This window comes from Lepidothrix coronata, unplaced genomic scaffold (assembly GCF_001604755.1).
Source record: "Lepidothrix coronata isolate B3197 unplaced genomic scaffold, Lepidothrix_coronata-1.0 Scaffold5, whole genome shotgun sequence".
Classification (NCBI taxonomy): domain Eukaryota; kingdom Metazoa; phylum Chordata; class Aves; order Passeriformes; family Pipridae; genus Lepidothrix; species Lepidothrix coronata.
The window spans coordinates 7,929,421-7,946,924 of NW_016690185.1; the positions used below are offsets into that span (position 1 = coordinate 7,929,421).

Below are 17,504 nucleotides of genomic sequence, written 5' to 3' on the forward strand. Positions count from 1 at the left end.
ACCGTATATTTCAGAAGATACAAATTTGCTCGTCTCAAGTTCCGAGAATACACGGACTTGATCTTCTTGTACTCCAGCCAAAAAGAAGCCATGTGGCTACATTTGTCTTACAGAAAGGTGGTTTTCTTAGCTTGGGCTCATTGTTGCACAAACACAGCCACAAGTCTGGCACTCACTTCAGAGCCCAGCTTGAGTGAGTTCATGTCTGCACAGGATACACTGTGTAAACACACACTGTTATGTCGCAGAAAGGCTGACAAAATTTTATGCAGAGACTTCTATCTTACCCCTCTTGGTCACCATCCAGACAGATTGCCAGAACAAAACAGCCTTGAGAGTTAATTATACTTGTTTCAACCGACAACTACATAATAACAACATCCTCTCTAATTGAACTCCATCCTGGAATTGCTGCCTGTATGAGTTACGACTGATGTTTAGACTTGGTTTGGGTTTTTTTTAAGATAGCTGTTTCTCAGATGATGTGTTTAAATAACATTCATATCGCTGAGGCTTTCTGGAGCCTTTAATGCAGGCTGAAGAATTACCTTTAGTCTTTTTATTAAGAATAGAGAAAATCTGCTGAATGTGGGGGAAGCAGCCAATTTTCAGGATACCCATTCCCTGAGGTTGGCCTGACTTGAATATCCTCATTTCTTAGGGACTGCAAGTGGTTGAAATAGCCCCTCAGCACTGCTGGTGGCTGATCTAGTTTAGAGCAGACCCCTGAGAAAAGAAAGGTGAGCCTGGCAATAGATAACTCAGTAGCACATTGCTAGAAGAAATGCACCTTTGAGTACACTGAGAACGACCTCCCTGGTGCCCTGAGTCCACCTGTAGGGACTCACACAGCAGGGAAACTACCCAACTGAGGGCAGCATGACTGTATGTCAGATTGCAGCAGTAAAACTCCTCAGCTACAAAGTGTCCAAAGTCTTAATAAAATTTTTCAGCCAATAACTGGAGTTATGGCTGTTATTAAACACATTAAAACTCTAAGTGATTATTTGGTTAGCTGGCAGAAGATAAATGGGTAAACAGGCTGGCTGCTCATTATCAGCTATCTCAGTGATTCTTGGAAATTATTTGCTTTTCAGATCTACACAGACGCTTTGGGCATTTATTTTCTCTGGATTACTTCAGTGTGATTTTGTTTTATGGAAAAAAACCCAACTCTACACTATACACTGTACACTATATACTATACACTGAAAGCAGAAAAAATGAACAAATATCCCTTTAAAAGAGAAACTGGACAATGGCTACCTTTCAAATTTTTAAAGTCTTTAAGTCTTCATTCTGCTTTCTCTCTTTCTTCACTCCTACCTTCTGTTCTACCTTTCTCCATAGAGTACGGTCAAGTACTGTCTGAACAGATTAAAATTAAACCTAATTAATTTATGTATCTCATCATCATGAAAGTAATCTGAATGTCATAACAGACCAATACTAAGACACATTGCATAGTGTTTTTTCAAGAGTTAACTGAGTAAAGTAAAAAGAGGCAAAGACTGAAACTAAACTTCATTAAAGAAGTGTCTGCCTCAGACAAATATTTAACCTCAGAGAAAAACATTCAAATGTCAAGCAACAATAAATGTTAATCTTTAAAAAATGGCATAATAGGGCAAGGTGATTGGATTTTTAAATCCCCTGTCCATATCATAGCAAAGATGGAATTATCAGTCAAAAAAATAGTGAAATTCACCTCTTGCACACACACAATATTGCTTTAGAATGTATATGATAATTAGTTGATATGTAAATCTTAACCAAAGCCACTTCTGCCATGGAGGACAGTGCAAATCGTGTACTGAAATTAAAATGTTACTGAAAAATATAAAGGCAAGAAAATGAAAATCTATTTTTGGATATGATGGAAGACCCAGACTGAGAGACAGTGAACACTCTTGCATTAGGTCTGCATCAGGTTGAAAACTGATACACAAGAGAAAACCTACTTTGCAGGCAAATTACTGAATCCCATTGCTGAGGAAAAGGCATCAAGGAATGCAAAAAAATAGTAATAGGCTTAGTTCCTTAGCTGTATAAGAATGATTTGTAATTAACTCTGTCCATCAAAACAAGAGAGCTAAGCAAGAGATATACGCTGAGCAAGACTTCACTCAGAGGCTGATCAAGACCTGCTCAAGCAGAAGCAAGAACACCCAAAAAAATGTACAACATGAACTAAAAGAGATTTATATTTTAAATACTCATCTTCACACTCTCCTACACTACGTAAGCATTGAAAATCTAAAATTGTACAATATCTGAAGACAATCTGCTTTACCTTTAGTAGGTGTTTTCTTTTCAGGTTTTTCTGGCTTTTCAGGTTTGTCTTTGTGAATAGCTAGAAATAAAAACCAACATTCTTAATGGCCATTTAGGAAGAGAAAAGTTGCATTTTAAGAGAGAAAGAGGAGAAAAAAAGATGAAGAAACACAACTAGGCACCAGGGTTATCCATGCAAAGAATGCGAAAGATTGATTTAGCTGCTGCTGTCTGCTATTGATGCCAAAATATAAGATTTGAACTTTCAAAAATTATTCTACCATTCCTGAGGTCTTTGCCATTGGCTGGGGGAGGAGTGGCCTTTCTAGCTCAACTGTAATCCCATGAAAGAAATTAGTCAAGAAGAGTCATACTTATGGATGTTGTTTAGGGGTTCTTTTTTCTTTAATATATATTTGTATAATGTAATTTATTGGTTAATTTTAGTTTATTGTTATGTCTTGTTTTGGGCCTCTGGTGGTCTAGTGGTTAGGGTGCAGGACTGTCACCGCTGCGACCCGGGTTCGATTCCCGGCCCCCCGGGCAGATGGAGCTCGTCAGCCCTGTAAGGCAATCCATCTAAGAGAAGGTCACTCTAAACAAACCTACGTCCTGGGGACCTCACTGCCACTGTCCAAGTTTGCTTGGCCCCGGCAGTTGAACCTCAGGATTAAAGGGTGGGCTCAGTTCAGTGCACGCCGTGTCTCACCTAAAAAATCCACTGCGCAGGCTCGAAGGGTTAATGACCTTTCCCAAATCTTCGCTCGCGAAGACTGGCCATTATTATTATGTCTTGTTTATAACTTTGGTTAATGTCTGAAGGATTTGCTGAACTCCACAGAACAACTAACAGTTTTTCCAGCTATGAATGATTAACATTATAATTAATTACAGATCTAATTGCAATGACATTATAACTAATGCTCTTTGGGGCTTTTTGTTTGCTTTTAATTTCCGCTTTACAAATTCAAATTATCTACATGTAGTGACTAGATTTCTGGCTCAGTTTTCAAAATACACCTGAGTTGCACAGTAGTCACAGAGTGGTGGGTAGTCTGGAATATTCTCCTATGTGGGGTCTGATTTGCTAATTTTTTGCGATTAATGTTTACACAGTAACTTGTCCACAGGTACGCAGAACTGATATTTGCATGTGCTCATATTCCCTACAGGGGCCATGTGTGTGAAAACACTCATCTCCCTGTTTGACTCTGATATATAAGATTATATTAAGAACACAAAAATGTGTGCATGAGCATTGTGTTGGTGTTTAAAAAGAAAGTAAGAACTGTGGAAGATAAAACAGTGCTAGATATTTTTTATTGCAAGTAAATACTGAAAGAATTAATACTGACCTATTCAATGCCTTTGAAATGTCCCTACACAGTATTGTATTTAAAATGCTTTTTTTTTCTCATGGCCTGCCTCATTACCTTTGTTTACAGTCTATTAGGTGTTTTTTTTCTTGGATGACCATAGTCTCTTAGCAACCATACTTATTGCGAGTGCTGGAAACACTCAGTGATTACCATGAGATTATACTAATCCAGAGTACAAAATATATTATCTCCATCCTTCAGAAAAAAACCTCAAAAACATGCAGGAGGAATACAAAATGCTACTCAGCCTGTAAGTCCACAAACCTTTATATAATCTCATTATTTTTATTCATATTATTCTATAACTTTTTTTTCCAATCAAGGGGATACATAAATGGAAATTGAGTAGAGAATTAGTTCTGGGGTGTCTCCAAATGTGAAATAAAATCTGACATTAAATAATTACCTGCATGCCTTTCCTTTTTTTCAAGTTTTTCTTGTCTTTCCAGTTTGTCTTTATGTGTCACTAGGAAAGAAAGTGTTATATATATTAAAAAAAAAAAGTGGGAGATACCTAGGAGTCAAAAATAATTCCTAAGCCTTAGGAGACAAAATGGCACACTGTGTTACTCCTGAGCTATCCCATGCATATTTGCATAGCATATATCACGCTTCATGGGTGTTAAGAGCCAACTCTGGCTAACAAGTTACTGCCATGGTAACATGCCTCAGCTGTTTACTACAGCAGCATCATCTCTTGCAATTGTCTGTCAATTCCTGAAGACAGATTTTCAGAAAACTGTTAAGGACTAAGGCAGAGCTCACAGTAAATGCTGCTGCCTGCAATAGAAAGAGGACTTCACCCTGTCCACTCCATACTCTGTCAGACATAGGTTTTAAAATTCCTGGAATGGATCCTGGAGCATAAGAGCATCACATGCATAAATGAGGCATCTATCACTTGCCAGATGACTTGAAATGGATAACCAGTAATGGATACGGATAGCTAGTAATGGACACTAGCTGAGATCAGTGCCTGGCAATAATGATCTCAGAACCATAATTAGATACCCAGTATGTGCAAAAAAAAGTGAAGACTAACATTATGACAGTGGAAACTGCATTATGCTGTCCACTCAGAGCACATTTTACACTCATTTTTGCTAAGATTTTACACTATAATTTTCCAGAAAATTAAAAATTAGCATGTAGATTTTAGAACACTTCAGAAAAGTCAGCTGTGAAACTGCAAGCTAGCTTTAACTCCTGTGAAGATTTCATTCAAGCTTAGGAAAACTCCCTTTGACAAACATGAGGAAATAATGAACTTTCATTACGGTACCATGAATTCCATATCTAAATGGAAGCAAAAGAAGAATGGTAAGGAATATTCCAGCTTTCACATTTTTTCAGCAATATAGTGATGAAATACATGAAAATGGGTTCCTGACACAGCTGACCAAGTCACTTCTAAGTGACTGAGAACCCTTCTAATTACTCCCTGTGTCATTAAACAACTCTCCTAAACTTCATCACAGAATTTGATTATAAATTAGAATAGAATACTATTTACATTCTCCATTATCTATATCTTGAAAAGAGAATGTTTTTAGAGCAGAAAATAAGTAGCTGAAATACAGGGATGCAGTCTCTGGAGTCTCCCTGTCACACTACAGTGAAATGGGACTTGGAAAGACACATATCCATAGTCATTGTTTTGAAATTTAATGTACAGTCTGAAAGCAATGTTTCTTAGTGCTGTGAATACAGAGAGTCTCTACACACAGTAGTGTTTCAGAAGCAATTATGACAATATTTCACTAAACAAAACTAATATGTTAACTTTAAGATAAAATGCCATTAGGTAAACAGAATATTAATAGGAATTATGGCAAGTTAAGTCAGCAGGACTGGAAGAGATACTAAGCAAATTGGCAGATGACACAGAACTCGGAGTACCTGTTGGCTCTCTTGAAGGCAGGGAGGCCCTGCAGAGAGACCTTGACAAATTCGAGGACTGGACAATCACCAACCATAGGAATTTCAACAAGGGAAAGTGCTGGATTCTGCACCTGGGATGGGGCAACCCTGGATGTACATACAAACTGGGGAATGAGATGCTAGAAAGCAGTGCCACAGAAAAGGGACCTGGGGGTCCTGGTTGATGGCAAGTTGAATATGAGACAGCAGTGCCCTGGCAGCCAGGAGGGCCAACTGTGTCCTGGGGGGCATCAGACAAAGCATCACCAGCCAGTCGAGGGAGGGGATTGTCCCTCTCTGATCTGCACTGGTGCAGCCTCACCTTGAATACTGTGTGTAGTTTTGGGCACTGCAATATAAGAAAGGTATTAAGCTATTAGAGAGCATCTACAGGAGAGCAGTGAGGATGGTGAAGGGACTTGAGAGGAAGCCACATGAGGAATAGCTGAAATCTCTTGGACTGTTCAGCCTGGAGAAGAGGAGACTGAGGGGAGACCTCAATGCAGTTACAACTTCCTTGTCGGGGGAAGAGGAGGGTTAGGCACTGATCTCTGCTCTGTGGTGACCAGTGACAGGACCCAAGGGAATGGCCTGAAGTTGTGTCAGGGGAGGTCTGGGCTGGATGTTAGAAAAGGTTCTTCACCCAGAGGGTTGGGTACTGGAACAGAGAAGTGGTCACAGCACCAAACCTGACAGTTCAAGAAGCATTTGGATGATACTCTCAGGCACATTGTGTGACTGGTGCAGGGCTAAGGGTTGGACTCAATGATCTTTGTGCATCCTTTCCTAGTCAGCATATTCTGTGATTCTGTGTATAATAGTCATTATTCTTTTTCATTGATTGTCTGAGATTGGATGGGATAATTTTTTTCCTGTTCCAAGAAACTTAAAAAAATATTAAACATTGTTCTCTTATGAAATCAAATTGAAGAGTTTCCTGTTTTCCACATAATAACCAAACTCCTAAAGACACATTCATGTTTTAATATCAGACATTATTGGTTTTGCAATGTCATTTCTCAAAATTTCAGAAAAAATTCCTCATGTTACCACCATTCCATTTTCTAGTAATAAATATTCATTCCATCAGAAACCTAAATTTATATGCCTGCCCTTAACCTCTAAATTTAGTCTTGTTAACTCAGTGCATTTTGAGTTACCTACATAAAATGGGAAAGCTTTAATCAGAGATCATTAGAAAGGACTAGTCAAGTACAGATTTCAGGAAATGTACATTCACTCAAGTTGTGAGACTTGTGTTCTTGGCCTGAATAAATTTACTGTTGCTGGATATTTAGTCTTCCCTTTTTTTTGAGTGATTTATTATGACCACTGGCCTATCTGCTTTTCCAGAATGTGTTTCTTCCTCCAGCCCAAGACTACGTTAGCCACATTTGTTGCAAAGGACATGTTCTCAGAAGGTTTAATTTGTACCCTCCAACAAAGTTTCATTTTGCTACAATATCCCTCACAAAAGGCAATGGTGAGATTGTGGCTCTTGGAACCCAGAGCTAACTCATGAGTCATGGGTGAAGAGTAAGCTGTATCCTGATTCTGACTCCTGCAACAGGCAGATCTTAATCAGTTGTTGGCATGCACCACCAACAGAAAATTAATAAATCTCTCTAAAACCTGTCCCCAATGTCTCTGAAAGGAATCCGAAGGATTTTTTTTTTCTAAGGAGGGTCTCCAAAGTAGAATATCTCCGGGGACCGTGTCCAGTATATTGTAACTTACTCATTACATTTTTCTAGGAGTATTCTCAATGACAAATATCATGCTTGAATTTAATTAAGAATTCAAAATATTCTGTGATTCTCTGATAAGAATAAAAAAGGCACCTATTTATGCTCTGGACATCTTTGACATAAGTTAATAATGCAGTAAAAAATTATTCATTAATCTCCAGATATAATTTCAGATTTTTTGTACAGTGATGAATTCAAAGTGCTTTTAAAGTCCTTGTTCTCCTTCCAGCTGGCTTTCACAACACCTCCGTCCTTAAACATAATTGGGATCTACAAGAACACTCTAAGGCAATAGATTAGACTATTTTGAACCACTGGTAAAAAGATAAAGAATATAAAATGCTGAATACATACCCTTTAGGGGTTCCTTCCTCTCAGTTTTTTCTTGTTTTTCAGGTTTATCTCTGTGAATTGCTACAAACAAACAATAAACAAATAAATACATCCCAGCTCACAATAAATTTGTAATCTAGAGGTATTACATACCCTTATTATCTCACAAAAGTTATCAAGGAAAAGCATTTGTAAATTCAAATAATGGATTTTAGCTCTGAGTCATGGGTACTTGATGATATATAGACCTTCTTAATGTCAATGTTTAATTCCAGGTCCAAGAGAAATATTTTTCTTTGAATAAGCTTTCAGATGTTAGACTATATTTTTCTGAAAGAAGTGATTATTCAGCAACCTTAATCCAATCTGTCTGATCTGTTTTGGTCCCATTACACAAGCACCCTGGCTCTAAGATTTCTGACAGAAGAAATTATTTTCAGTCCTTGACAGCATTGCTTTCTATTCTTAACCAAAAAACCTGCCAGCATATTGCTTTCTATGCTATTTTTTCTTTATTTTTAGCTGCTACTTCCGTCACAGGGTAGATTAACAAGAAAACATCTCTTTTAATCAGTGTAACTTTAAGAAGAGCAGCTGTTTAAACACAATTGACTGCATGTCCTGCTAGAAGCAGGCAAACATGAGTCCTTATGGACTCTATTGCCTACGTAGCTTTTTGGTATGGCTCTATCCCACATCCTAATGATTTAGGTAGACATTTCCTTCTTTGTCATTCCTTGTCAACTTGTACTACTAAAAGACTAGAATTTTGCAATTTCACAGAAAAATTATTTTCTTCTCAATACTCAAGTTTCTGTTAACAAGTAAAACCCAGAAAGCAAAACTTTGATTAAAAGACAACAGTAAGCTTTATACACAAGCATATTAATGCTTTTTCATCCATTCGTTTTACCAGTTTTGTAGCGAACGTCATTTCACAGAAGTACAAACATTATTTGTTAAGTATTTCTGCACTAAAAAATAGGTCATTGTCAGTAAGAAAAGTAATTCAGAACATTCAGTAAATTCATTATGTCTTATATGTGTTCGCATTATCCAAATACATTTCTAGTCATAACAGGTAAATTTTTGTTGATAACAAATAGCAGTACAGTTGAAAGAGATTGAAGGGAGATTTTTCAAAGCCTTTAGAAATGTGGACAGCAAATTTACACTAAAAAAAAGCAGACTGTGAAAAATGCAGCAGTACCAGCAATGTATTATTGAATGAATTACAGACTGTAACTCATTCAAGTGCTTTAGGACATCTAGTAGCATACCAAGGAAAAACCATTCTCCTCTCTATATATACCATGTAGAACTTACTGAATATTTTTTGCAGAAATTGTAGCATGCTTTTACATCTTACATTTGTATTAGCAGATGCTGGCTCTGTGCAAAACACTTCAAACCAGTGTATTGTCAGTTTTGGCTGGGGCAACAGAACAGTTTTGCTAACAGTTCTGTGATGATCCATGTAAGTGAAATATGAGCTTTTGCACATTCAGACAAAAGCCCTTGTAGTGTCCATGCCAAAAACCACAGATGAACCATTCAGAACAGACTTGTAATCAGAAAGCTTGTTTTTAGCCACAAGATATCTTATTTGTGTAAGAGNTTGTGGGCATGATTTGAGGAGAAAAAAACCCAAAGCAAAACAAAAAACATAACACCAGAAAATGAGCCTTGAATGACACTAACTGAATTGAGTGTCAGCAGATCTGAAAGTGGACAGAAAAAATTAAAATTTCTTCACATCCTCAAAGCAGTATAAAGCACTAAGATGTATAAAGTTATTAATATTGGTGTGGACTAGAACTAAAACCGTGGAGAAGGCATCAGTTGTCCCCTTCTTGAGAAATAAAAACCTTGATGTATCTAGGCAGGGAGCCTGGAATGTTGATAAGCAGAAACCAGGCTGGCATAAGCATAAGCTATTTTTCTCCTCCCAGTTATAGGCCGAAGGTGATCTCTAGTTAGTTCAAGAGCCCTATCCTGTGTGTTGATATACCCATAGCCTCAGAGGTTGCTAATCTCAGACTGTAATGTTTACCATTACCTCTTACGGACACTGTCAGAGCTATAGCTTTCCTAATTTGGGAAGGGCAGGTGCTGCCAAAAATTAAAGTGTTCATGTTTCAGGGCTGTGATGACTGGCCATTTTTGACTCTTCAATCATAAGTCCACCAAAATGCACTGAAGATTTTGATCTGACAAATTTAGCATATTAACTCTCCCCTGAAATGTTTTTGTGTTCAGCTTCATGTATAGTCCTAAAAACTCTGTCATAGAAAATACATTACTGTCTATAGATCTTTTCCAGATTTTGTCACTTGGATATCTATTTCTTTGTAAAGGTCTTAATACATGCCCTTTTTCAAGCCTGCAGCACTCGGTACAAGCATTAGGTTTTAGAATAAGCCAGGCTGGCCATACTGTGAAACAAATTAGACTTGAACAGATTTTCTTTTCCATATATATAAAAAGAAAAAAAAAAGGAAAACAAGAAAGCATAAAAAAATATTTTTAAGGCTGCTCAGTCACACACTCTTCAGCTGAAAAATGCTGAAGCTAAACCTGTTCATTCGACTTTAATTCAACAATTTTATTTGTTTTATGACACACTTTTTAATTTAAAGATCACCTCTTCTCTTTTGTTAATAGGATGCTGGATTCATCCAGAAAAAAAATTAAGAACAAGTAAGACATGTAATAATAATAATAGTAATAATAATAATTGCATAAGGTAAAAATTTTCCACAACTTAAAAGAAATTTTCTCGTACTTCTTTGCAAATACCAAAAGTCATAAACTCAGAAGGAACTGTTATTAGCACTGGAAAAAAATATAACACCCCAACCTAATTTTCACTAACCTAGATTTTGGAAATTGCTGAAACATTTTTATATGTCTTTGAATGAAAATTCAGCCAGAGGCAAAAAGATGAGCATGAGAAATTTCATCCTCAGTGACTGGAGTATGATAAATTTATAAATAATCTAAAATAGGAGTTCATTATGGAAAATTTTAAGGTAATTTAACAATGTATTCCAAAGTTAATATTGCTATCTACGTCACATAAAATAAAAAAAAAAAAGAAACATAGCATATATGTGAGAGGATTTTCCAAATTTCAATATAGATTTTATATGCATCAAGTTGAAGACATATTAGAGGGGGATGTCATTTAGGTTTTTTCCCATAAAGTTCTCCACAAAGGCATTCCACCCCCCAAAACAGAAAGTGTAAAAATAAGAGATGTAATAAGTAGGCACTAGTTCCATACCGAAGGGAAGTAAAAATAGTTTCCATCTGAGTAAGCCTTAAGTCTGCTGCTTAGTATAAAGCTAGGTGATGAGTGCAGTAAGCATGAAGCAGAGATTGCTTGCTCCAGCTAACTGACTAAGTGCTTGTCTACAGAGCAGCACTCTCAGGAAAGTTAAGATAAATGAACTAATACAATGAAGTTACAGTGCATTAGTCAGAGAGCATTAAATCTCTGTGTAGATGCTTTCATTCGGAAGTAAAGTAACTGTAGATGGCTATAACTTAATTCTTCTTGAAGGAACACTGAAAAAAAAAAGGGCTTTTTCTGGAGAGGGGCATAGACTTCCAAGTCCAAATCAGTAATTTAAGGAAACCACAGCTACATCACTATCAGTACCATGTTCCCTAGTTTAAAGTTAATGCAGGCATGTTTGTAGCTGTACCTTGAGAAATCAGGCTAGACAAGAAATCAGGCTAGTCCTGTGTCAAAAATACACCATTTAATTTGCTAACTTGGTCAAATTATGTAGGTTTCTAGCATGCTATGGATTTATATGGTCCAGGTCTATTTATCTATTTAGCTGTTTCAAATACTTTGTCCTCCAGCTACAACAAATTACATTACTGGGACAAACTATATTTGTATTTATAATCTCATACTTTATCCATATGCTAAAATACAGAGAGCTTTATTCTGGCATGTATAATATTTTCATTATCAGTACAGCCTTATTAACAAGCCATTATGCTATGTATAGTAAATGAAATAGTCTTGAAGGGCCTGGACTCTATTTGTCAAATCAGCCTGAATTCAGAGATACTTCCTGTAAAAACCCCAGTGTGGCTAGTGTTAACCTAGAGGCACACGCATATCTGTCCTAAAATCACTGTTTTAACATATATCTGTCAGAGGTAGCCATCATATATTGTTTTCTTCCTTACCTTACTCCAACAGCAATGTATTAGTGAAGTGATTTTGGGGAAAACCACATGGTAAATCAACCTTTTCCCATCTCTTCTCAATGCCTGTTGTAATTAGAGCTATTTCCCAGAAATGCAGGACAATTAGTTTTCCATAAAAATCAGAAATTATAATTGGACCTTCCATTAGACATATGCTTTTATCTTGATATTTTTTATTATTGTTCTTACTTGCTGACAACATAAGGCACAGTTACAGCTTATTCATTGCTAGCAACAATAATAATTATGACACCTATTTCTTAAACAGCCTTCAGCAGCAGCTCAGAGTCCTGCAAAATCTACAAACTATCACAAAATGATGGACTAACAGACAGCTGCCCCAGGCTGAGACAGCACCATCTGTCAGCCTCTCCCCTCAGGACAACTGCTCCAGCCCTGGCCACTGCAGTGGCCCCACACTGAACTTGCCCCGGTTTATGGATGTCTTTCCTGAATTGGGAGGCCCAGAACTGGAGGCAGTATCTAGATGTGGTCTCAGGAGAGTTTAGTGCAGGGGGATAATTAATCCCTTGCCTCCGCTGGCTGGACAAACTCCTGCTCATATGGTCCAGGGTGCCACTGACCCTTGTGAAAGTACTAATACATCAAATACCAAATTGGAAAGACCCTGTTTTGTAGTGAATTTGTGCTTCTGTGTACACATAATCATTGAATAATTTGGTATCAGGGTTCTTAAGCGTGACCAACTGCTTCGTGGAATTATTTCTCACAGTATTTCTTCTTTCCAGGATTAAATTTACTACAGTAATTGAAATGGACATTATTGCTGGTAGTTTTTCAAAATATTTAATTAAAAGTAAATTTTAGGGCACAAGTTTGCCTGGTTCTCAATACTGTTAGAATCTCATAATTTCAGTCACTTCCATCTGGGATTTTTATTCATTACAACTCTTCTTCATATTTCGGTTCAATCTTTCCAAAGTGAGTCATGGATGGAACACCCTTGTAAATTATGGGACTTGGAATGAAAGGGTTTGACTATTAAAAAAATACATATAATTAAATTACTTTTAAAACTCTATTGTCCCCACATGTTTGGGTGGAGTATTGAAATTCTTTCTGTTGTTTGCTGTTATTAAAAACATTCATTTTACCTCTGGATTTCTCCTATTAATAACAACAAAAGATCATGTTTGTACATATTTCCTGAAGGTATTTTAGAAGGCAACAGTAAAATTCCCCTAAAGATTCATGCCTTTATCCCACTCTAGACTGAAGCCAGACAGAATGTTTTCTAGTAGTTGATCCTTCTATGTACAAGTTGCATTTTTGGGACTAAACATGAAAACAAAACACAGAAAAAACCTATTTGTCCCGTGCTTCAGTAACTGATTTTATAATTAAAGACTGAATTATCAGGCACATACATAAAGGGACTTAACTAATGACACCTGAACATTTATTTTTTTTTTTGGCATTTACAACTTCTTAGTAATCACATCTGCAAGGTTTATGTAAACCCATGTAATTCCATATATATGAAATGGTACTGGCTGTTCTGACCAAGACTGCAACATCATTTGTTTTTTTAGATTACTGTGCTTGAAAAGACCATAACTGGATCCCTTGCTAATGGATCTGAGTTTGTTACTGCCTAGCTAGCCCACTGGTACCCTAAAAAATTCATTTTGATCCAACATGATTTACTTAGTAGTTGGGAAGCAGTCCTAGGCAGTCCAGAGGACGCTGATTAACACAGAACTGGTAAGCTAGCTCTAGATGTATAAAATACTATAAGAACATACTAAGAATATATATAGAAATGAATGTAAATGTGTGTGAGGGAGTGTATGTGTATACCTACTACATTTAATAAGATTCCTCCTTGCTTCCTCCTACCATTACCAAGCACAGCACTGGTGCATCAGAGGGATGCTCATCAAGTTTTTTGTGGCCTAACCTTTACAGAAGAGCTTTCTTAGGCAAAAAATCTGAACACATCCCAGGGAAACTTCTTTGTTTACATGACCTCTGAAAACCAGTCCAAAGCAGTTCCTCTGTGGATTTTTGGAAAGTGCCAGTTATAAGAGATTAAACAGTCTGAAAAAGAGTAGGTTCTTAAAATGGAGGCCTTTCNGGCTCACTTTTTACTATGACTTTTTAACTTGGATGGCACCCACTGGCCTATAAACTTACTTTCTTCCTTGTCTAACACACTTCATGCCTTTTGCACCAGAGGAATTTTCATCAACGCTCTACTTTTTGCACTTTTGCTAGAAAAAAAGATTACTGGAAAAGTTTGGCCTGAGAGAATCTTATTAAGAATTTGCATTTACAATATAGCCACACAAACATAAAATTACATTATTTTTGTTACTGCTAAGATATACAGAAATTTTTGATCTTTTACAGTCAGTGTCAACTGATCTTTGGATGCTTTTACAATACATTAAACTACATTTTTGTAACGTAGTTAACAAAGACTCTGTATATTACATACATATATGTAGGCAAACAGACAAAAAAACAAAGTTACCCTTTGTTGGTGTTCGTTTTTCATGTCTCTCCGTTTTCTCTTTTTGAATTTCTGAAAACAATGCAATGCAGATTTATCAATTTCAAAATAATTTTCACACACAAAAATATCAGATGCATTCTCATAATAAAACACTAAAAAGTGCTAATGCTTCAATTATTATAGCAGAACCATGGCTTATTCAGAATTACATACAGTATCATTCAATTTTATATATATATACACAGACAATATATATGGATAAAAATTACAGCATTAAGTGTCTTTAATAATTATTCTGTTTTTAATTGAGCCATATAGCTACTCTTAAAGGTAAGAAGAACTGATCTATAAACAGAAACATGTTGGTCACGAATCAGAAAAAATATGCTTTTACTAAATATTTTCTGTATGTATCTTCAGTTGTTTACCAAGATTAGCATTGTATATTTTCCAAATTACCTTTGGAAGGGAAAAAATGCTCTTTTTGTTATGTTTCATAAAATTTTTAAAGCTCACATACTGAGCTGGTATCTCCAACACACAATAAAATGTAGACTCAATGCTCTCTACAAATTACAGAGATACAAGTTTCCAGATTAGGGATCATCATCTGGGAGAACGACGTTTTAATCATGCTGTATACCAAAGCACTGAGAACTACCTTGCTAGAAAAGGAAGCAGCTACAGCATTTATCTGTAATTTTTTTGCCATCTCTTTTGAACAAAAATCTTCAGCTATACTATTGATATTAAATTATGCTATATGCTTCCGTAAGTATTTTTCAACTGTCCTTATTGTTCCAAAACCAGGATAATATTGAAAATGAAAAATGTTGAATTTTAGAAAGAGCAAACAATTAAATCAAGCTTTCATAGCCCTTTTGGCATGTAGTTGTAAAAATTTAAAGGGTATTTTTAATAGGTGTATAATAAATTCATTAAGACTATACTGAGGGCCTTTTTTATGGTATTGTGCATGTATTTCCTGCAGTAGGAAACTGGTATAAAATGTTGGATCATATTTGTTCTTGACAAAAGCAAATGCAGATCTCACTAGACTGTGGGAGGTGCCTCCTTGTTTTTCAGTGTTACTTTTTGTCTGCAGGGTCTAAATAAGAAGAACACTGACCCCAAATTAATCCAACAGAAAAAAGTTATGCATATTACATCTCAGATCTAAGGAGCTACTTTAATACCTATTGAAGACAACTGAAATTTTCCACTTACAACCTTAGTTATTTTCTCAGGTTGTAACAGGATGTATGTACATTGCCAAACAAACCCAGTAGAAAAATGGAACTTTCCCTTCCAAATCTTTGCATAGGTCCTTGAAAATAAATGCAGAATATTTTTATTAGATAGTATTTGGCATCTGAAATAATGATTGTGTCTGGTTTGCAAAAACATAACTATTCTATGGCATCAGCCTATGTTTTCTTCACATAGAGGACGTTATTTCACCGAGATAAAGAGTAAGAACAGGTAGAATACATACCACTGTTAGTCGCTAGTGTATGGCAGCATAACTAAGCTAATTATATGATGTCATTGAGCTAAAGGGACTTTTTATTCATTTTTCATCTTGCTCTTTTCAGCCTGGGTGTGTAGTTCATTTATTGTTCTATAAACCTCAAAGGTTGTGATTAGGAAGAAATATACTTTACTGATTTACTGTATATCAGCTGAACCTGGATCGTTTTTCTTTCTTCATCTATGTGAGAATATTTTATTTCTATTGACATTTCTTCTGCTTAAATGGATGCATGAACTAGTTTAGGTAACATAAGTGGTAGGAATGGTGCAAGACAAGAACAGCTGGAGGATTGCTCCCTAATTCTGGGCACATCTGAGAAATTCTCCATGCCGTTGCTCCAGATTGCCTCCAAACATTGACTCAGAGGACTTAATGAAGGCTGAGTCACTTCCTCTACATTGTTACATACAGTTGAGACATATCTCACCCAATTCAAGAGGTCACCCTACATACAGAAATGAATATAACCCACTAAGTGATAAATCATATTCTTCCAGCAGAGGCATTCACACAGACATGTGCTTGTCTTAAAATGCCTCAGCTCCGCTGTGTTTTCATCATCTGTATGTGTCTCACTACAGAAGATAGGTGTATTCTTCTCAAAAAAATAAGTATAAACCTTTTTTAATTAAAAAAAATAATGAAAAACAGCTGCAAAATTACTGTGGGTTTAGGAAATTTATTGCTAGTTTGACTGCAAAATATGTATGGAGCAACGACTGTACAACTGGTTGTCTAAATCAGGCTCACATTGTATCAGCAGTGAAGCTTGCTTTACACAAATATTTCAGTATGGTGCACAAATGATACTTTCTAGACAACTGCACTGAGAATCTCATCTAACTCCCTGCTACATTAGGATATCACACATACAAAAAACCATACACAAATTCCTTAAAGTTAAATACATCTTCATAATATGATAGTGTGTGCATATATGCTTTTATATATTGCAAAGCATCCCATAATTAAGATATCTTTACAAATGCTCCATTATAGTCTGAACCATTATAAAATATTGCAGCCTGGAACACATCAATTCTGCTATATAGCAACAGAAATTTTCCCAGCACAAATAAATCTCATCTCAATATAAACTGTTCTGGATTAATTCACAAGATAGAAAATAGTGACTATTTGCTAACTTCAAAATATTTAAAATAAGGAAACGCATTAGATTATTGGATATTTTTTGTTGTTGATGTTCTGAGAGTTCTGATACTCTCTGCTTCATCTTTCATGACAAATAGCCTTAATTTTCTAGTAATCATATCATATCTTATTGCTGAGTTGAGAGAGTGGCTGTAATACCATAGAAGACTTACATGGCCAGTTTAAAGCATGTAATTTATCTCTATCAATGACACATTGTTTATAAATCCTAAGTATTACGAGTTTTTGTTTAGAAAAATGACAGAATCAAGCAGCAACAAGGATAATCTTTGTCACCACAGCAACCATCCAGATTCTTTATGAGATGACAGCATGGTTTATTAAATTATTGTAAAAGAGTATGTATTTTAAAAGCCATATTTCACTGTTTGTCTTCTTAAGTTATTAAACAGACATGATAAATTATCTTTCTCCTTGTGTTTCCTCGGTTTTGA

The 17,504-nt window shown here is 36.1% G+C and overlaps 1 protein-coding gene across 1 annotated transcript in view; it reads right to left on the reverse strand.

Moving 5' to 3' along the window:
* The window catches only part of TRDN (triadin), a 110,972-nt gene that overhangs the window by 37,721 nt on the left and 55,747 nt on the right, over positions 1-17,504 (reverse strand). The window contains exons 6-9 of the mRNA XM_017827409.1: positions 14,382-14,432; positions 7,676-7,735; positions 4,060-4,119; positions 2,294-2,353 (exon numbers count right to left, since the gene is read on the reverse strand). Of these exons, the coding sequence (XP_017682898.1) occupies positions 2,294-2,353; positions 4,060-4,119; positions 7,676-7,735; positions 14,382-14,432 (231 nt within the window). The remainder of the gene's footprint in view (positions 1-2,293; positions 2,354-4,059; positions 4,120-7,675; positions 7,736-14,381; positions 14,433-17,504) is intronic.